The sequence below is a fragment of the Talpa europaea genome, assembly GCF_964194135.1.
Source record: "Talpa europaea genome assembly, chromosome: 3".
NCBI lineage: Eukaryota > Metazoa > Chordata > Mammalia > Eulipotyphla > Talpidae > Talpa > Talpa europaea.
The window spans coordinates 114,902,104-114,924,553 of record NC_140069.1 but is presented as its reverse complement, the minus strand read 5'-3'; the positions used below and the strand labels follow the sequence as shown (position 1 = coordinate 114,924,553).

General features: G+C 33.6%; 1 protein-coding gene across 4 annotated transcripts in view; it reads right to left on the bottom strand.

Annotated features, from left to right (window-relative positions):
- Positions 1-22,450, bottom strand: part of MAGI2 (membrane associated guanylate kinase, WW and PDZ domain containing 2) — a gene marked incomplete at both ends in the record, with an annotated part of 1,136,641 nt that overhangs the window by 345,676 nt on the left and 768,515 nt on the right. For all 4 annotated transcript variants that reach the window (XM_084230806.1, XM_084230807.1, XM_084230808.1 and 1 more), the window contains one exon: positions 17,564-17,643. In XM_084230806.1, the coding sequence (XP_084086932.1) occupies positions 17,564-17,643 (80 nt within the window). The remainder of the gene's footprint in view (positions 1-17,563; positions 17,644-22,450) is intronic.

Here is a 22,450-nt window from a genome sequence, read left to right as displayed (position 1 = left end):
AGCTCAACAAAAAATAAATAATCCTACCAAAAAGTGGACAGAAGGGCTAAATAAACACTTCTCCAAAGATGTAGAGATGACCAATAGATACAAGGAAAACTTCTCAACATCACTTATCAGGGAAATGAAAATCAAAAGCACAGTGAGATATCATGTCATACCTGTGATAATGGCTGATATTAACAAAACCAAAAACAAGTTCTGGTGAGGATGTGGAGAAAAAGGAACTCTTTGTAACTGTTGGTGGAAATGCAGACTGGTCCAGCCTTTATGGAAAACAGTAGCACAGTTTCTCAAAATATTAAAAAAATGGATCTACCATGACATCCAGCAATTACATTCTTAGGCATCTACCTGAAGAATGCAAAAACACTAATTTGAGGAGATAAATGCAATCTTATGTTCACTGCAGCACTATTTACAATAGCCAAATTATGGAAGCAACCGAAATTCCCAAGGACAATTGAGTGGATTAGGAAGATGTGGTGTGTGGTCTATATATATATATAGACACACACACACACACATATACATATAAAATGGAATACTACTTATATATAAAAAAATATAAAAAAATGAACATTTGCCATTGTGACAACATGGATAAAACTGGATGGAGGGCCTCCCCTGGTGGCGCAGTGGTTGAGCGCTGGGCTGCGAAGCTGTCTGCAGCCTCTGCAGCACTGGTTCAATCCCCGGCCACTGCCGAGGGTCCCACATGGTGCGCAGACCTCTTCTGCTGCGCGCACTGCTCCCCTCAGCGGTGTATTTCGTCAGTCTGCCTGCTCTGTTCCCTGCTCTGGCTCTGGTGAATTCTCTCACCCTCCTGTGCTTCTGACTATACCCAGTGCTTGTATAAATAAATAAATAAATAAATAAATAAATAAATAAATAAATCTTCAGGAAAACAACAACAAACCCTATTTAAAAAAAAAAAAAAACAAACCAAAACTGGAGGGAATGAAGCTCCAGAAAAGTAAGTTCAAAGAAGGAAGACAAATACCAGAAGCTATCTGGTTCCTATTACCTATGGCATATAGAGAAATAAAACAAAGGGTCAGACGGAATTAAGCCAGTAAAAAAACCCCTAGGTATTTGGCTATGGAATTAAGGCTACCAGAGGGGTAGGTAGAGAGCAGCATGTAGAGGGAGTCCAGTGGACTATGTGGAGGATTGTGGGTGCCTTGGTGGTGGATGTGATATGGCAACATATATTTAAAGAGGTATAAGCCTATATCTCTGAATGATATACAGTGCTATAAATCAATGCTACCTCAGTAATGAAAAAAAAAAAAACAACTTGAAACAAATGTACACATTTTTGCTTAATTGAAAAACTATCCTAAGACCATACGAATGAGATGAAATTCTTTTCTCACTCTGGAATCAGTAAAGAAAATCTGACCCTGCCGTGTGCAAAGGCACTGTTACATCCCCTAAATTAATGCCTTCACTTTAAGGGTTGACTTTATTTCTTCCAAACATCTTTGTAGAATTGTTCTGTTTTCAATAATGGTGCTACTCTGGAGACAAGTGGTTACTGGCTAGGAAAGAATGCTTCTTTGACCTTACCTCTGGGCTGGGATTTCTGGTGTTCCCACTTGGAGACTTGAAAATATGGACCAGCTTACCCTAAAATCTTCCTGATTTTACTTCCCCTCATCCTTTTTGACCCACCCTCTTTGTATATTTACGTGCAGTTTTTCTACCCAGAGCCTAAATGCTATTAAGCCAATGAACGGTAAATAAAAGTCATGCAGAAAGCATAAAATGCCCTGAATTCATTCCATTTTTGCCTCTGTGCTCCCTGAATCCTTTGTAGAGAGATCAGCCTCTAACATTTTCACTAAAAATCTCCAAACATATTTTGTTTCATCATTAAAAGGTAAAGTCACCTTGAGGACCATTTTCTCCCACCTTTCTAGCTCAAGTTTCTAGCTCTATACCTGGCATGACACAGGTAGAGAAATCATTGTTGAGCCAAAGGAAACTGAATTGAAGGAGGCTATTTCCTCTTTTTAAAAAAATATTCTACATTTTCTATATTTTTACTCATATTCACTGTGTACAGTTTGTGATTCTATCTGGAGCATCCACTAAATAGAAACTATGTTTCATCCATACTGCTTAACTTAGAAATCAAAATTAACAGGAAACTGGGACAGAATTAATAGTGACAAATTGATTGGAACATATTAATATGCAATTAATGCAATGTTATTAATTCAATGGTAGGGATTATAGATGACAGGGTTTATGAATGTTTAAAAGACCCTGTAATTTTTTTTATTCTTAATGGAATAAAGTTGACTGTCATAATTATCTTTTTTTCATATTTCATTTTTCATGCAATAGAAACAAATTATTATTTCTTGATGTCTCTCTGTACATTATATGGAAGCAGTAAAGTGTTTGAACCAAATTGCTTTACAACTCCCATGTATACTTTGTTACATTCTCAGAGTAGAAGATTCTATTGATTTTGATCATCACATGCCCAAAATGATACAAAGCATGGATTGTATTGCATAAAAAAGGAATTGATTTTCAGGAATAGGTGAATTATCTTTATTGACCTAATTTCATTAAGACCATATTTAAGATGATGCCATCTGTTCTTTTATGAAAGAAATATTTTGCAATTTAAGTACTACTATCAAAATAATTAAAATGGAGTGGGAAATGCCATGAATAGAGCTACATTAGCCTAGATTTTATTTTGTTTTTAATTTTCTAAGTCTACTAGAAAACTGAACTGATCATCAGTTTCCTCTTCTGTAAAATGAGTATTATGTGTCTCATTGGGCTGTTATAGGGATAAACAAAGTTATGTATGTGACACTTAGCATAAGTAATTTTCAAACTTTAGTAGTCTTTCATTAAAATAACATAAAAACAATGTGAAAGTAGATAACAGGAATGTACTGAAGTTAACTCTGTATGTTTTATTTAGGAATAAACATTTTAAAAGATATTTCAAAATCTCTCCCATATTGGAGGCTGAGGAAATACTGTAAGAAATAAATTGAAATATTTTGCTTAATAATAATAAAAGGGATTATAGAGTATTTCCAACATCCCAAGTACTGTTCTAAGCATTTAAAATATATTAATCCACTAGATATTCACAGCAACCTGTGAGGGAGATTAATTTTATCTCTATTTTTAGATTCAGAAATTGAGCTACTCAGAGGTGCAGTAACTTTCAGAACCAGGATTTGAACTCAAGTAGTGTGGTTTCAGAGAGTCCATATTCTCCCTGATTATGCTGAGTTTCTTCTCTATAGGTACAAGGTTCAGAATTACCTGGACAGTATTAATTACATTATTACAATTAACCAAACTTATGTCATCATGTCTGTATGTTTTCAAATGTTCTACTCCATTGCCATTTTTCCTGCTGTAATGAATTTGCTTTCTTGGCAAAATTTAGTTCCCCAATCTATTTTAATAACTTAACAATACTACCTCGCACCTAGTTTTAAAAAGTTAATAGCTATTTCTTTGCTAGTTTTGTCTATGAATTTATGTACATGTATCAGATACAATTTTAAAACAATGCTCTGAGTAAAAGGGGACAAATTTCAAAACAAGACAAATATAGACAATGCAGACTAAGAAACCATGGAGGTCTGATAATATTTACTAGATTTATCTTCCTGGTGGCAGTAAAGGAGTCAATGAACACCTTTTTAATAAGGAGAAAACTTTTCTTTGGAGGATTGCATATAGTCCTTGAAGCAGCTAAACATTTAATAAGTTTAAGCCAGCTTTTACTATTCTTCAGGGAATTAGGTTTTTCTAAGAATGGCAGGTACTACGTGTGCTGAATGATGCTAGCAAATGGCAAGTGCGGTATCATTCTGCTTAACGGAAAGTGATAAATCCAAAGGAATGTTGGGGAGGACTCAAGCATTCTTCCAGGTATGAATTCCCAGATTGTACAATAGTGCTAAATACATTATCCTGAACATATGCTGCTGTTCCTGTTCTTGGTTTCTGTTTATGATAGCTACAATAGTAGTGATGCTTAGCATGTTCTAGAAGAGGAAATAGCAAACATAAATACCAAGGACTCTTGATGGTTGTTTATCCTTTGGTTCTGACCCACACCTAGTGGTGGTATAATTCGGAGAAAGCTCATTGAGGAAACACAAGGAAAAGGTTCTAACTGCAGGTCGAGCAGCGACTGATGTGACTTGGTCTTTTAGGACAAATATTAATTTTTACTATTCCATAGAGTGCTTATTAGGATAAATTTGACATATGTGAAAATGTTTTAGAAGATTACAAATTTTGTAACAAGAACTCATACAAGTGTCTTTGGATTGCTACCATCTGTTCCCATTATTTAGGTGTTTCTCAACTAACAACTAAGCTTCTTGGTTGGGGTCAGGACTATGCTTTTTATGGTTTAAGACCATCATGTCTAGATAATGAGATATTTCTAATCAATTTTTTTTAAGGCAAACAATTACCTGATCCTCTCTCCTATAAATTTGTAACATTTCTGCATTATCTACTTATATACTTACATATGACTATACTTGCTCAAACATCAGCTCTAGTCAGGAAAGTTTATTTGTTCTTTCCTGCACCAAATTATCAAGTCACTCTACATGTAGATTATGTTTGTTTTGTTTTTCCTTTCTCTGTTATGGCATAGTTCTTCAGTCTTTTTAAAAACAGCACAAAAGTTCATTTTGTAAAAATGTCCTCACTAATTAACCCAGATACATTGCAATTTTTTCACTGTGCCCAGAGATATATAATGTACACAAATACAGACACACATAAGTACACACTTACTATATTTCTTTCTTATGCAATCACACACAGATATAATTATTTTCTTTTGGGAGCATTAACACTATCTCTTCAACCTTCCTTAGCCCAAATAAAACAACAAGCACTATGTCAGAAGCCTTTAAATGAAAGAGTCCAAAAGTGGGAGGAAGAAAGGGAAGGGAGTGAGGACATATATAAAGTGAATGCTTTGATGAGATATCATAAAAGGTGAACTAGCTGTGAAAGAGCTACAACCTCTTCTAACTTAGTGCTCTGGTTTTTCATCACCATCTGAGCTCCTATCATTACCAGGAAACTAGTACAGGTCAACATACACACCCTGCATTATCACAATAGCAACATCAGCTTATGTGATTTACATAAGGTTTTTTGATAACACTGGGAGAATAAACCAATAGGAATGCTAATATATTTGAGGAAAAACAACCATGTGGCACTATTTATTTATCTGAAAATTGGTCTTTCTCTCAATAAACTTTGTAAAAGCACCTGTTATTTATATAGCATCAGGTATCTGATGAGTTGTAAGCTATGTGTTGTGTGAGGACAATAAAAAAGTATGATAGTATATAATCTTATGAGATTATCATTCAATTATGTTCTTAAGAAATTTCACAAAGCTGAAATTCAAACAGGAGGAAAAGGTAATTTCAACATTATGCTAAAAAAGGAACACTAAGGTTCTATTTAATGAAATATGAACAGTTCTTGAAAATTGCCAAGCCCCCACTGTCAAACAAAGTAAGGAAAAAACTCACATTCAAAATTACAAGTGAAATAAATAAATTTTAAATAAGTCTCAATCAAGCTTCCTTTTCAATGGAGCCAGATACTTGTATAAGACAAATTGTATTTCCAGTAGAATCTGAATGACAAATGGACATATAAAATAAGGGGAACGTCAACTCATACAGATACTAATGATGAGATAATCTTCCACATCAAGAAGTCAATAGTAATTTCTCCACTGAATAGGGAGAAACAAATATGAGAGAAGTTTTTGAAGAAAACATAGCGCACATAAGAGTTATTAAACTTAAAAGTTATCATACAAACATAGGAAACACGATGTAAAGGAAACTACTCTTATGTTCTTGTTGAAAATTCCTAAATTACTAGAAGCCCTTTTTGTTGTAAAATAAAAAGTATTATGAAGTCTAAGATGTTCATGGTACATCAAGTTACATGTTCACCTATCCATTTCTTGAATCATAATTTTATTAGGAGCTTCCTCAGTATTTGGGTGTCAAATTCATGTTCTTTCACTATGCCATGCTGGTATTTGGATTTTTTGACCTTTTAACGAAGATCCAAGAATGCAAAATCTGAATCTTGTTATTTTTTAAATAAAGAATTAGTAATCAGAGTGGAATAAAGAATAACAACAGCTGGCAGTGTTCACAACACAAAGAAACAAAATGGAGTGATACAGAAATAATGCAGAATCCTGACTATAAAGACAAATGCTCTATCTATGTTGAATATGAGTAGCAAGAAGTAAAGGAATAGCTGGATAGGACTGCATTGCAATTGTGAAAGGGGACACCCAGTCAGAAGGATACATTTTAAGAAAATAGATTTTGTAACATGTGAAGAAATACTTTTTTACATCAAATATTTCACAGAGAATAATATAAACTAAAGATTAAAAGGACACATGTAAGACTAACACTTTAGTAATTGAGAGGAAAATTTTATAAGTCTTTTAAAGAAAGGCTAGAAAGATAATATAACAAATATGGACCTGGTTGGAGTAGGAGTGGAGGATGGGACTATCTAAAATTACCTAAGCAATAATAACATAATAGGAATAAAACTCAAAGAAGAAATAGGAATTAATATAGCACTTATGCATATTTAGTAACATAATCAGAGTTGAAAGGGAAATTGAGAGTCATCAGTGTATATATGGGAAGGAAACCAAGGAGAAAGAAGTAGATAGAAAAGAGGTCAAAAAATGAAGCAATTCAGCAAAAACTGAATATCTGAGAATGACTATAAATCTAAGTCATTTTTAAAACTACTAAAATTCCATGTTTCATCTTTCCTCCACAATTCCTTTTCAGTGTTTTGTCTTTTATTTTCTTTTTGTATTGTGGGTGTTTCCTTACACTATCATTAAACTTTCCTCATTATTTTGGAGAGTTTAATAAGCTTTCTCCTCAACTATTTTGTTCTTTGAAGAACAAGGAGTGGCATTTATTTGCATTTTTCAAGGTTCTTAGCTCAATTCTACAAGCAGAGTGGCTATTTACTAGCTTTTTTTCATATGGATGAGTGAATCAACTTGTTTTGTTTGCAGGTAATCTACATTAAAATGCATAAAATGATTTATAAGAATTGAGTACTAGAATCATAGGGAAAGGAACACTTTTTAGGTAGCCTCAAAATATTGGAAGAGAGTAAAACAGTCTCAAAGGAAAGATTTGGTCAAGCAAACATGTATAAAGGCAAAGAGGAAGGATATAAATTTGAATACTTTGAAATTATAATTCTGAAGAGGGAAGATAAGATTTTTTTTAATGAAAGAAAATATTGATTGGGAATCCATTATGAAAAGTCAAATTTTAGTTTTATGTGCCAAAATACTGATAATAGAATATCCATGGTTTATTCCTTAAAGGTAAGAAGTTCAAAAATACAATTAATAAAATTTCACATTGGTTTTGTATTGCTGGTTTGAAGTAGTGCCTTAGAAATACTATTTCTAAATCTACTTGGTTTCCTTGTATAGTTTTGGTATCAAAATACCAAAAAAGCTTGGTCCTTTCTGTCTGCAGGCAGCTTTCTAGCTCAAGTTATATTCCCACCGATAGCATAAAATCTTGTGTTCTTGGAAATTAAATTACTTTGAGATATGATTTTTTCATATCTTTGATATTTTTTGGAGAATTTAATATGTTATCACCTCAACTATCTTGTTCTTTGAAGAAATGAGGAGATGTTAGTCAAAAGTTGTGTGAGCAGCCTCATAGAATACATATTATACCAGACACTTTGAAAATCTTGGTGATTATCCAACTATCATGGATTGTATTATATCTTAAAAGTTCATTTTTTTTACTTAGTAAAAATGAAAGCTTACTTTTAAAATAGTTACTGGTTTTGGAAAGCTCTTTTGTGATATGGTGTATTTAAAAAACCTTAAGCTGACATGTATTAAGAGGTAAATCAGATCACCTCTCATCAGCAACTGAAATCAAACTTACTTTTTTCTTTTCCAACTACAAGCCACAGATAATGTTCAATTATTTGGTTTAGAGTTCTGATCTGGATCTGATTCTCTACTTCTAAAAGAATCTGTTGAAGCTTCAGATCAGTGTTTCACCTTTCTGTTTTGCTTTCTGCTTTGATGAACAGAATCTAACCTCTGGGGACACCTAAAGCCATGCTGTAGTAGAATTGACAGAGACCCACACTGAGTGTTCAGAGAAACTGTTCCAATATTATGTGGACTCTAGTAAACATTTTTGGAAATTGTGAAGGCAAAAAACAATAGAAATTTGTTCTTTTAAAACTGAAAACAATATATATTTGTATTTTATTTTTTTTTATTTTTTTTAATAGAGGCATGCTTTATTTATTTGTTTGCTGGTTTGTTTGTTTGTTTGTTTTGTTTATACATGCACTGGGTACAGTCAGAAGCGTGGGAGGGTGAGATAATTCACCAGAGCCAGAGCGGGGAGCAGAGCAGGCAGAAGGACCGAAGTACACTGCTGAGGGGAGCAGCGGGCGGCAGGAGAGGTCTGCGCGCCATGTGGGACCCTCCTCCGGTGGCCAGGGAGCAGCCGGGGATCGAACCGGCGCCGCAGAGGCCGCGGACAGCTTCGCAACCCAGCGCTCAACCGCTGCGCCACCGGGGAGGCCCTATATTTGTATTTTAAAATATCTATCAGAGAGCTAAATTTACTGTTAATTTAAGAAAATAAATTATACAACATATACATTGATCATAAAATTATACCAATTATATCTGTCTATAGATATGAAGTTCCAAGGAAAATATTGAAAATATATGAAAAAAGTTTCTTTCTTATTTATTTTAAATATGAAATTTTAAAATCAACAGAAATTCCACATTCCAAAACTTTTGGGATATAGCAAAAAAGTACTAAGAAGAAAATTCATAGCAATAAACACCTATATTAAGAAAAAAGAAATCTCAAACAACCTACCTTATATCTCAAGAAACAAATACCCCAAAAGTACCAGAAGGAAGGAACTAACAATAATCAGAGTGAAATAAATGAAGTAGAGATAAGAAAAGAATAGAAAAGATCAGCAAAATTAAGGGCAGGTTTTATGAAAAGACAAAATGGGCTACACTTTAACTAGACTAAAATACTCAGAGAAAATCAGAATTGAAAGAGGGGACATTATAATTGATGCCAAAGGGTAATGGATCTGGATAGACATTTTTTCCAAAGAAGATAACAAATGGCCAAGAAGTACATGAACAGGTGTCCAACATCACTAATCATCAAAGAAATGCAAATCAGAATCACAGTGAGCCCTCACACCGATTAGAATGGCTTTTATATGAAAAGACAAGAGATATTAAGCATTAGCAAGTATATGAAATAAGGAAACCCTTGTGAACTGTTGGTGGAAATGTAGCTTGGCATGGCCATTATTGAAGACAGTATGAAGATTCCTCAAAACATTAAAAATAGAATTACCATGATCTGGCAATGTTACTCCTGGGCATATAACTGAAGAAAATTAAATGACTACCTTGAAGAGATATCTGTTGTATATTCTGTGTTCACTGCAGTTTGATTTATAATTGCACAGAAATGGAAACTGTGTACATTGACAGAATAAATGATAGATATGTATGACATATACATACATCTATACATATAATACAGACATTTTATTTGAGAACATTTTGCCAAGTGAAATAAATTAGTCAGAGAAAGACAAATACTATATGCTCTTACTTACATGTGGAATCAGAAAAGTCAAATTCACAGAAATAGGGAGCACAATGGTGGTCCAGAGGTTGCAATGGTGGTGGTGGTGGCAGAAATGAGGAGATGTTAGTCAAAAGGTATAAACTACCAGTTATAAGATAAATTAATTTTAATTTTGAGGACCTAATATATAATATAGTGACTATAGCTAATAGCAGTATATTATATACTAGAAAGTTACTAGGAGAGTAGATAAATGATCTCATCACACACACACACTCACACACACACACAGTAATTATGTGCATTGATAAATGTACTAAATGACCTTATTGTATTAATGATTTCATAATATATGTATCAAATCATGTTTACCTCATATGTATACAATTTTATCTTAATTAAATCTCAATAAACTTGGAAAAAACTGTAATTTTTTAAAAAATTCAAATATGGGGAGTATTTCTGTTATCTTTATAGTTAAAGTTTTATTTTCTTTAAGTTTTCTGTGACATAGGGATGTCATCTTTGAAATTTGTTGAAACTTGTTCCATGGACTACCACAGTGTGGTCAATGTTTATAAAGCACAATATTAGCCTGCTTGAGAAGTACAATGTTAAGTTAAAGACAAAATGTGCATATATGAGACTTTTGGATCAAGATTATTTTTCTGCTGTTAAAATTCTTCTTATTCTTTTGTCTAGCATATTGAATAGTAAGAGATGTGTATACTCTTTAACTTTGCCAATTTTTTCCTTTATATATAACTTGAAGTTATGTTATTAGGGTCTTACAAGTTCAGAATTGCTATATTTGCCTGATCTGATTAAAGCTTCTTTTACTGTATATATAAAAAATAAATTAGGCAATAACAGTCCACCCAATATTAAGACTAATATAGCTACAGTCATCAAGAAAGGGTGCATTGGCACAGATACATGAATGGAACCCGAGTGATTCATGACAAAGCAGCACACACAATTTAAACCACAAAGAATAACAAATCATTTTCAATAAAAAGTGTTGGAGAAATTGGATATTCATAGGAAAAAAGAAATTGAATCTCAACCTAAATCTTATACTTTATAAAAATTAATTCAAAATAGATCACAGGCTTAAATGCGAAACCATACCACTGCAGAAAACAATAGATAATAACATTTTTAGTATTTAGGGTTAGGTGAAATGTTCTTAGACTTGATACTGAAAACATGATTCATCAAAGCAAAAACTGATAGATTGAAAATCATCAATTTGAAAGAGTTTCTCTGAAAAAGACCTGGCAGAGATGATAAAAAGACAAGTCACAGGCAAGGCAAAAATTTTTGTGAATAACATATTTGATAAAGAGACTTATATGTAGAATAAGTAAAGAACTCTCAAAACTGAATTTAAAAATAATGAATCTAATTAAAAATTGGGCAAAGAATATGGCTAAACATGCCACTGAGTAGGATATACAGATGGCAAATAAACACATGAAAAGATTCAATTAGCCATTAGGAAAATACAAGATAAAACCATAATGGAATATTATTACAAACATATCAGAATGGCTAAAAGAAAAACCCTGGTCATAACACCAAATGCTGGCAAGGATATAGCACAAGCGGTCCACTCCTTCATTGCTGGTGGGGCTATAAAGAGCCACAAACACTCTGGGAAATATTTTTGGCAATTTATTCTAAAACTAAAAATATACAATTTCTGTAACTTAACTCTTATACTCTTAGGCACTTAGCCCAGATAAGAAAACCATGTTCATGCAAAAACCCACACAAAAATGTCTGTAACAGCTTTATTCATGTTAGCTAAAAATTGGAAACAATTCAGAAGTCCTAGCATAGGTAAATACTTAAACAAGTAGTGATATATAGAAAGTGACAAGCTATGCTATATTTGAATAGATTTCAATTTGATTGGAGAAACCAACCTCAGAAATTTACATGTTGTATAAATCTAATTATATGACATTTTTGGAATAACAAAGTAATTGAAATGGACATTAGATTCCTGCTGTTTCGGGTTTGGGATTATGTACAGGGAAGGCTTGGGTATAAAGTGGTAGCATGAGTGGTGTGGTATTAGAGCAGGTTTAAATTTTGATTGTGGTCAGAGTTACATGCAAACATACATGTGTTGTAATTGCATGGAAACACGTACACATACATACACAAATGCTTGTGTAACTGGCAAAATCAAGTAAGTTCAGTGGATTGTATGAATGTCTCTTTCCTGATTTTGATTATATATTTATCTAAGATGCTAACAATGAGGGAGAAATTGCAAGGGGTTATAGTACCTCCATATAGATTCTTCTGTAATTTCCTGCAAACTTATAATTATTACAAAGTAAAAAGCTTTAGAAAAATTATATTTTACTCCTGTGCAGAACAAACAAATTTCATGATGTTGATATTGTTTTCAATCTAATGTACATTAAGGAGTAAAGAGAAGATACATTTCAGGAAGGCAGAATTTTATAATCCTCACATAGGCTCTATCTTACAATTACAGCAATTTTTATAGGTAGAAATAAATCATAAACAATTCATGCATAAATAATATTTGAAATATTTGATGTTATGGTGTGGACACCAACCAATCAGAATAGACTGGGACAAATTAGAAAAATGACAGTCATAACCCAGAATTTGGCACTAGTACACAAAAGTGGAATATTCATACTATATGATTTATTTTGGATTACTTTCATTATTTCCTCCACAAAAGATTTAAATTCCTAAAATGTTAGCATTTCTTAGCACTCTTGAGCCAAAAATACTGGAAAGGGTATATATTATTTGATGAAGCATACCTCAAAGTGCTTCTACAGAAAATCATGACTAATACAAATAATTAGCAGTTAGCAAAATAAGAACCAACTGCTTCTATTAAGATATTTGAAATTTCCTCATTTTTTATAAAAACACCCAAAATATCAGTATAGAAACAAAGTAACATTTAATTTGCTCATAATATTTAAAGATAGATATATGATCTTTATAGACAAATGCCTCTTTTAATCTTAAAGTATTAATATTTGAATAGTTAATAATTTTAGAGTCTGTGTTTATGAATTATTTCTGGTGGAGAAATTTTAAGGTACTTTGCAAACATACTCTTAGTAGACTTAAATCAGATTAGAAATAAAATATTCAAAGGTGAAACTAATTTGTTTTTATTTAAGGGGAAATACACTGTGAAGTTGAGAAGCAGAATCTGAATGATGAGAATAAAACTATACATTTCCTAATTTGTATCAATACTATAAAACTTAAGAGACAACCTGAAACTTGTGTTTCTACTGTTTTAGAAAGTCAACTTCCTTCTCTTGAAAATAAAATCTATTTAATAAATATTGCATAATATACTTAAACTGTCATTGTTCATCCACAACTTGGACATGGTTTTTCTTAAAAGATAAAGTAATAATTCAAAATTTCAATTAATGCCAGTTGAAATGCAGTGTTCATGTAGGTAAATGAGTTGGGTATATGATTTTTTTTCCTGAAGTAACATGAGAAAACTCTAAATAGAATAAAAAATGAAGTCACATCGCTTATACAATTGTAATTATAACCTTGTGAAAATGAAGAGCCAGTTCAACAGAATGGAAGGGGGGAAATCTCTAATCTATTAATATTGGGCTGGAATTGGCTAGCTGGATAATTTTAGTTTACATGGATTGTTCATGTCTATCTCTTCAGGATATGCTGGAGTAATTCAAAGTTCTTAAGGCAGGCAACTATTCTGAATTTCTTCTCCCTTGTCTTTTATGAAGCTAATTTGCCAAAAGGAAAGGAAAGGAGCATTTATTTTTGAGCCTGTGGTAAAACAAGCACTACTTATATTTTAAACTAAATTTGCATGAAAGAGATACCATTCCCAGTTTACAGGCAGGAAAACCTAGGCTCCAGAGATCACGTATATTGTCTAAAAACCCATCCATAGATTTGGGTTTGGAATAGAATTTTCCTGGCTAAATTTCCTCTCTTGAATATAATAGTGTGGTCTTTCTGGGTAAAATCACATTTTAACTTTAAGAAAAGAATGGTCAGGTTTGAAGCACTTTTGATGTTGACACCAACTCCGTAAACGTTGTGGGGTGTGTCCTAAGGATATCCGTGACTGGAAATGTGGCAGGAGAAACCCAATGGTATTGATTCTGTGGACTGGGAACAAATATGATGGTGTTCCATACACAGTTCAACCAATCTTGCATCCAAATTATTTGACAGTTAACAGTTATTTCTATGGCATTTTGTAAAAGATTATGGTGGCTTGCTAAACAGCACTCCCCCAAATGCTAATATTAGATTCCTGTAGTGGGTGGAGACTTTTTTCTGCCACATAGATGGCTGCTGAAACTCCAAAAGTGCATAGAGCTATGACAAATGCACAGCACACAATGGTTTCAGTATTTTCAACCATACTGTGTGAGATGGAAGTATGTTTTTATTTTTGGTTACAGTGCTATCCTTCAAATGAAAAAGCAAAATAATTGCTTTAGAGTCAATAGAATACGTGATTAATATTTATTTGTACTAAAGCCATTTGAACATTTACTAGCTCTTTCTCTAGCCTGAAAATAAATTAGTTGATTTCATTTGACTTCCTCTTATAGTTGATCAAGGAATTAACTTTATGCACCTATGTGAACAGATCTGAAGATGCATAGATTTATAGATCTATATCCATATACACATTCATATGCACACACATCCATAGTAGCATGCATACAAATAAAACATCACCAAAATATTTACAAATTAAAATATTTGATAATAATAACAGAGTGCTTATGGTTTTCAATTCAGAAAGGTGTGGAATGTACAACTTAAAAGTGGCTGCAGTAAAATTTCTGTCTCAGGGTAAAACAGAATGAGAAGCTCATAATCATGAGAACTCAAAGGAAATCTAGAGACAACATAAAAACAAGCATTTAAAGAGATCAGAGACTGCTAAAGCAACAAGGTCTAGATAGCTTAAGATTTTGAAGAGGCACGAACCCTAGAGAGATGAAGCAAGAATTTGCAGCTGATTTGGTTGATTTTGGGATCTGGGGAGAATCCAGACTTGGCCTGAGAAGAAGGCTACTATTTGAGAAACCAGCAGAGAGTTGAGATGTCTTGAGAAATTAGAGTGATAAAACATTGATTAGAACGATCTCAAACACATAGTCAATTATCCTATAATAGCATTTGTCATATTCTGAAGCTGCAAAGTCTAGCATCAAAAGCAAAAAACTAAGACCGCCAATTTTCAGCAGTATATAGAACACTAAGAAAAAATTTTTAAAATATTGGTGTTCAAGACTTGTCAAGGGGAAGAAGTCCCTGTGTGACCACATGAGGTCAGGGTTCATCCTATGGGATAAATCTAGACTGCCCTTATAATTATATGGCTCAAACTAAGTATAGTTTGCACACTTTTAAATGGTTGAGAAAAAAATTTTAAAAAAGAACAATATTTTATTGTGTGAAAGTATATGAAACTCAAATTTCTGTGTCCATAAACAAAATTTTATCAGAATATTTCCATTCCCTTTATTTATATATTGACTTCTCCCACTTTTTGGTACAACAATGAGTAGTTGCAAGAAACTGGGTAACCTGCAAAATCTAAAATATTTACTATTTGGCCCTTTACAGAAAATGTTTGCTACGGTGCAATAGATTGTCATTTGAAAACACTGGTGGGCAAACACTCTAAGACCTGGAGCAAAACCAGAGATTGGGTCTTACCAAAACTCTACCCAACCTCATATTCAATCAGCTCCAGATTGGATTAAAGTAATTATTCTCCACCTTATTTCCCTGGGGGAAGAAGAATTATCTTTATGGGAAAAAGATATTGCCATTTTGAGCTGCTGCACTTTTAATACACATTTACACATATTCCAGCATTCAGAAAGCTACTCTACTTTGTTTGATCTGCATTTAATTGTGACACAAATAAAGAAGCTTAATTTAACTACTAAGCTCAAAAGCAATCCATTAATATCCAATGCTTTAAACAATTTTAATTTTTGTAATTTAAAGAAAACAAAAATAAAAACAGAAGTAGCAATATTACAAAAAAAGCACTTTTCTTGACTAGAAAACTAAAAATGTGTCTGGAATAATTGCATTCTAACTAGATTATAATTTCCATTATGAAACATTTCAATATTATATGGATTAAAATCTATGAATCATTTATTTTGTAGAGAATGAAAATAGTTATTGGCCAGTTATAAGTCACTTTGAGCTACAAGACTGAATTCTAGGATCATTTTTCAATGACACATGCCTCACAGATCCTGTCATCATCATATTTTAGGCATCAACCATCTTGAGAAGACAGACAAGTACAGATGTGGGAAAAACTGATAACATTGAAATATTATAATTATGCAATGTGTTATGCCTCCATTTCTCCTAGGACTTTAAGACTTGACTTTAATAGCTGTTTATAATGAAAAGAACAACTCAAAGGACTAAGACAGCTGAGAAGTACAATATGTCACAGAACTGTAAAACTGTTAAATTCATTTTAATTAGAATATACTAAGGTTTTATGTATGTGGCATAAGTAAATTGTAACCCCCAGATATTACAGATCAAGCCATATAAATTTAATGACCTATCACAATTTTCAATACATATCTTATTAGGATGCCAATGAAATATAACCTAATTGTTCTCAAAAGTCCAGGTCACTTAATCATTTTGTGGGATTCAATCACATCCAGTTGCACTATTACACAGAAGGTACACAGATAAAACTATGAATATATTATTAAATATAGTGATTAAAAACTGAACGTTTATACATTCAAATATATATATATATAAATCATATAGTCTAAATTCTATTTAACTCATTAGCACAAAGTTACCTGATAATACAGGATGAACAATATTACATAAGTATTATCTGAGAAAGCTAGAATTAAAGTTAAAGTGAAAGGACATTTTAGAATTAGAGATTTTAAAAAATGTTGACATTTAAAAAACATTTAAAGAGCATAAAAACTCTTCAGTACTTTCTTCACCTTTTAGAGCTTCTCAATGACAGAGGCCTCTGGCCAGGACTCTAGTAATTTGATCAGATAAAGGCTGTGAATGTAGTCAAGTAATAATTCAAGAGAGTATGCTATTTTAATATAGATAAATTATAAGTACTCTGACATTGAACTCAATATTTCCAAAAATTCTAAGTATCATCAGTAGATTTCATCTATACAATTTACTAAAATAAGATTTACATTTACCTAGTTCTCAAAATTGCTTTAAAAATCCTTGACATATATAAAAACAGTCCATTTTAAGCAAGTTAATATTGCACTGGAAACTTGAAAAAACAAATGCTCATTCAGCATCTACATGCAATTAGTTATTAGGTATTTCCTTATATGTATTGATCTTTATATCAGTTGTTCCTTAATACTACTAGTACGCTATATAACTGAACAAAAAAGTCAAATATTATGTCTAGTGCCAAACACTGTTTCTCTATAGATCATAAGTGATTCCAATGAAAAGATCAGAGTTCTCAGAGAGACATACTGCAAACAAATAGTCCTGAGTAGGTGGCGGAAAAGTCAGGCCAGGAGTCAGACAGAATCAACAGAGATGACAGAGATGTGGTATCCAGCAGTCTCAGAGAGAAAAAGAGCCACATGGCACTGCTGAAATGCCGAGTTAATTCTCGCTCCTATCTGAGCACTAAATATTACAGCTTTAAAACAGTTGCAACTATATTATTGCTTCGTTACATGAGCCCCTCTTTTAAGAAATACAAACATTCTCAAAGTGCAATACTGAAACACCATAAAGACTTAATAACCTACCATTTTCCTTGCACTCTTCAGGAGGTTTAGCCTTTTTCGCAAGTCGTGGATCCAGCCATGATGTTGTCTTTGTGTTATGGCTGAAAAGAAAAGAGATCACTCTGAACAGACACATACTGAAAGGAATCAAGTTTATTCCTTAAGAAAAAAAAAGGGGGGTTAGTCCAACAAAATTGCAATCGATACACTTAATTTGCTTACTGGTTCTAAGTAGCCCTGAAGGAGGTGTAAGAGTAATTGTGCAAGGCAGCTGTAAATTTGGCAACCTCAGCTCCCTGTCCTCAAAGCAGCTATTTTTATTAAAATCAACTAGAATGTTGCCAAGTTAACCTCATTGAAAATGCAGAACTCATCCAGAGCAAAAGGAATTTATTACAAATACAGGATTCTCCAGTTGGAAGAGCACAGTTCGCGGGCTCTGATACTGATTTCTGAGTTTTGCAAAAGAATTATTTTCATCTTAAACCTGCCCTTTTCATAAATAGTTGTTTTGTTACTCTAACTACAGAGCTGGCAGAGGCAGTACAAAAGTGATGCAAATTACAGCATGTTCTGGGATTCCTACATTTTCTCAAAAAGTGATTAATAGCAATTTCATTAACCCACATTTAGCTAACTTCTATCTAAATACTTTCCATCCCAGCTAGGAAGATAGGGAATAAAAATGTCTGGTTTATAATGTTTTTTGGAATGAAATTTCCAGGAATTATAATTTTAATGACATTTTTATTTTGGAAAGAACTTTTTTTTTGTACACCTTTTGCCAGAAATTAAAAAGCAAAGAGGACTGGTCCTTAGCACGTTGTTTCCTAAAGATGTCTTGGAATCACCAGGTGCACATATTAACACAGTGTGTTCAGGGTCCTCAAAGAACTACCACATCAAAATCTATGAGGTGGGACTACAAAGTTCCCATAAGTGACAAGCATGCCAGGTGATTCTTATGCACATTCTAATTCGAGAATCATTCAGTGGCTCATAACTGCTCATTGGAACTCAAATCTTTACTGTGCATAGCTGTCTCAAGTGATCTCATCTACCAAAGGACAGGTTTTCAAGGATGTGACATTTATGAGCGCTTTGGAAAAAGAATGAACAAAGTCACAGGTGCGGAAATGTGTGAGGCTTATGCAGGAAAGAGTTAGAAGGCTAATGAATGGAACATGGAAGTGAAGAATGGAAAGTAGGCTGAAAATATAAATTGAAGTCAGAAATAGGGATATTATGATTTCCTAGTCACAATGCTAATAGCATCAATTTCAACCTATTGTCTCTTTCTTCAATGAAATTTAGTTACATCTTATTGTAACAGACTGCAAGTGTTAGCTCGATAATCGGATAATCTGTACTTAAAATGCAGGAATCCTCTCAGCAAATTTTATAGCCAACTTCTAAAGACTGAATGCCTACCTAATGAAGGAAATCTCAAGGCAGGAAGCAGAAAGGGTGAAGTCAAGATGGGCAGTGGGGAAACAGTTCCAAGGTGTTAAGCACTCTCCAAAGAGCATTTTCTGGATATTCATCCCATCTGCACATATGAAGAGCCATCTCTGATTTGAGAACTGAGACATTACGATTCTAGGGTCATGAAGTCTCTGTTCCTGCGGAAGATTCCTTTTTATTTCTGATTTTTGTGTAGGGGGAAAAAAAAAAAGCCTCTCCACACTTTGCTCACTTTAGGAACTTTGAGCAGAGCTCTATTTGATCAGATGAAGTCTGTGAATTTGGTCAAATTATAAATCATCAAGAGAACCTACTAGCTTTTATTTTCTCCCAACTTCACCTTTGTAAAGTCTGATAGTCCTTATTTATCAAGTTTTAGAAAGATGTAAAGCAGTACAGACACTGGTCCTCAGTTGTAGTCATGTCAATCTCACAATATAAATTAGTTATTTCCTCTGAATTAAAAGACTTGACAACCACAGATGGAGATTCTGACTATCCTAAATGTGAGGATCCCTTAAAAATGCTCTTTATAGACACGTTTCAGATCAAAGGGTTTATTTGTGTGTATGTGTGTGTGTGTGTGCATGCGTGCGCACACGATGTCCATTTTTATGTGTTAGAGAGAAATGTGAGATGGGCAAAGAAAATAAATTTTCATTCTTTTTATTCACATCTGCTTTTTCCAAATCCTTCCTCCATTTTGCAGAACAGTCATTCCTAGGTCTCTAAGACATTTTCAACAAAAGCAAACACATCTATGGAGAAGTATTAAGGGGCCATTACTAAACCACAGCAGGGAGTCACATTACCATTTCTATACCACACCACCAGGGTCTCAAGTACTGTCTAATTTAGTAAAGAACTGTGAATTTCCTAGCTTTCCTGAGTTTATATAAAGCATTTCATTACAGGATGATTTTTTTGTTTGGTTGAACCAGCCCAGCATTAACAGTATGTCACTTTAATAAATCTTGACAGATTGAGATTCTTATAGTTAACAGCATTTTTAGCTGATCCTCTGAAATGATTCTAAAAGAAATGTGGGTAGCAGTTACCTCTAGTAATTGTCTTAAGCATCACATGAAGACACAGCACGGTATTTTTTCAATAGTGATTCTGCCAGCCTTGTAATTTGCATTCCTGTTTAAGATGCGGTACAAAGGGGATATTTTTAATGCCATTGGGAGACAGCAGACCAAGTGGCTTTTCCACTGCTCTTAAATTATATATTTTTAAACCTCAACAATTCCATTTGAAAATAAGATTAAACATTGGACAGGAAGCTGTGTACCAAATGGGACCATTGAGGGATTTTTCACAATCTGTTTAGTACCTTTTCTCAAATGTGAAGATGAGATTTCCTTTTACTTGATAGAGTATTGATAGAGCATTGATAGAGTAGATTCAGATGCAGGATGTCAGTTGTGTGGGTCACCAATGACAGGAAGGCAAGATACTAATGTTATATATCATATTTCCATACAGGTTTCTTCAACAGAGACACAGATATGAAGCTTGTGGTTTACAAAGGAACTTTCTCTGCAAGAAATTTTTTTCTGTAGCTGGGGAATGGAACAGCTCTTTTTCTAGGGACTGTGAGTCAAAATAATACACTACTGGGCCTCCCCTGGTGGCGCAGAGGTTGAGCGCTGGGCTGCGAAGCTGCCCACAGCCTCTGCAGTGCTGGTTCATTCCCTGGCCGCCGGTGAGGGTCCCACATGGTGCAACCTCTCCTGCCGTACCCACCACCACTCCCCTCAGCAGTGTACTTCGCCAGTCAGCCTGTTCTGCTCCCCGCTGACTCTGGTGAATCCTCTCACACTCCCATGCTTCTGACTGTACCCAGTACTTGTATAAATAAAAAATAAATCTTTAAAAAAGTAATATACTACTTTATGAATTTCTACGAGCAAAGTTAAGGTGATGATCATGAAAAGTGAGACTCCAAGTGGAGGAAAGCCAGTAGCTATTCAAGTTCACTCAACGTCATATTAGAAATCTGGATGAAAACTTAAAAAATGGTCTTTTCCAAGCCCTGATGTTAAAGTGTCTACAGAATCTTTCTGAAGAACTGAAACAAACCAGAAGTGAAGTTTCATTGAACTCTGCAATTCTTGTTTAAATTCACATCAGAGTGAACTTGAGGGTATGTAATAAGCTGACTTATAATTAATCAGCTTTCTGATATTTTGTAAGTTTAACCTATGCCAAACTGACAAAAGTAGTGGGTTAAATAATAACTTCTTATCTTTTGAAGAAACTTTCATCTTGCATAGCAAATACTTCAACTGGGAATGCTGCTGTCTTGGCAAAGCACTACAAAGTTATTCTCAAGATCTGGTAACATTCCCTGATTGTCAACATTGTTGAGAACTACACTGCACTAGAACTCTCCTGTGCATCATCTCATTTAATGCTAATGAGTCTTAGTGGCTGCATATTTTAAAATCCATTTTGCAGAGAGAGAAAAACAAAGGTTGAGAAAAGCTGGGTAACTAGCCCAAGGTTACACAGCCAGTCCTGGAAAGTGAAGGAGTTAGCATTAAACTCAGGTAAAAGTGATTCCCAAATTCAAAGCTTTTATAAGATTTGAAACTACAGGCATACTAAACCTAGCACTTTGCTTTTTATACTGAGGTGTTTTATTTCACTCCCTCAGAGGATAATCAAAGACTCTTTTCCCAGCTCCATTGCCAATGGTTTGGAAATTGTGGCCTTTATCTCTTATTTGAGGATGGTAATCACTGCTTAAACTCCTTTGTCTTGAATGCCTGATATTTAGTAGGATTATTTTAAATTGCATGTCCATAGAGATGAAAGAGAGAACATTGTTATGAGGAGTCACAGATAAGATCACTGGAAATATTTTCTTCTTATAAACTTGAATGCCTTATTAAAATTACTTGCAAATTAAATTTTCTTTATTTAACTCTGAAACATTCTTTAGAATAAAGTCTTAAAAATTCTGATTTATATATTCCACATGTGAATATTATATTTAGAAGCTTTGCTAAAGAATTTGGAGAGTAAAAAAATGTTATCAACAGGGTAGTGTATTTATTAGGAGCAAAACATAAAATTTTCATATAGATCATGGTGTATTCATCCCTCTATTCCATTTCCTCATTTACTCAAAGTTTTTCAAGACAGGGCAACTTACCCCTTATCAGTTTTCTATGTAGACAAAAAAGGATCCTCAAAGGCGACTCAAGTCAATACTAACTTTAAACATGTCCTCCTTTCCTTCCTCTTTTCTTTCTGGTTCTTTTCCCTCTCTTTCCCCCCACCCCTACATTTATATTGCTACCCAGATAAAAATAATGTTTTCACTACTGTACAAATATTGAATATTGCTTCTTAACTGAAATTTTATTAGTGGAATATGAAACTTCTATTATTAAACACACTCCTTTCCTTTGCCCCATTTCCTCTAAAATCGTA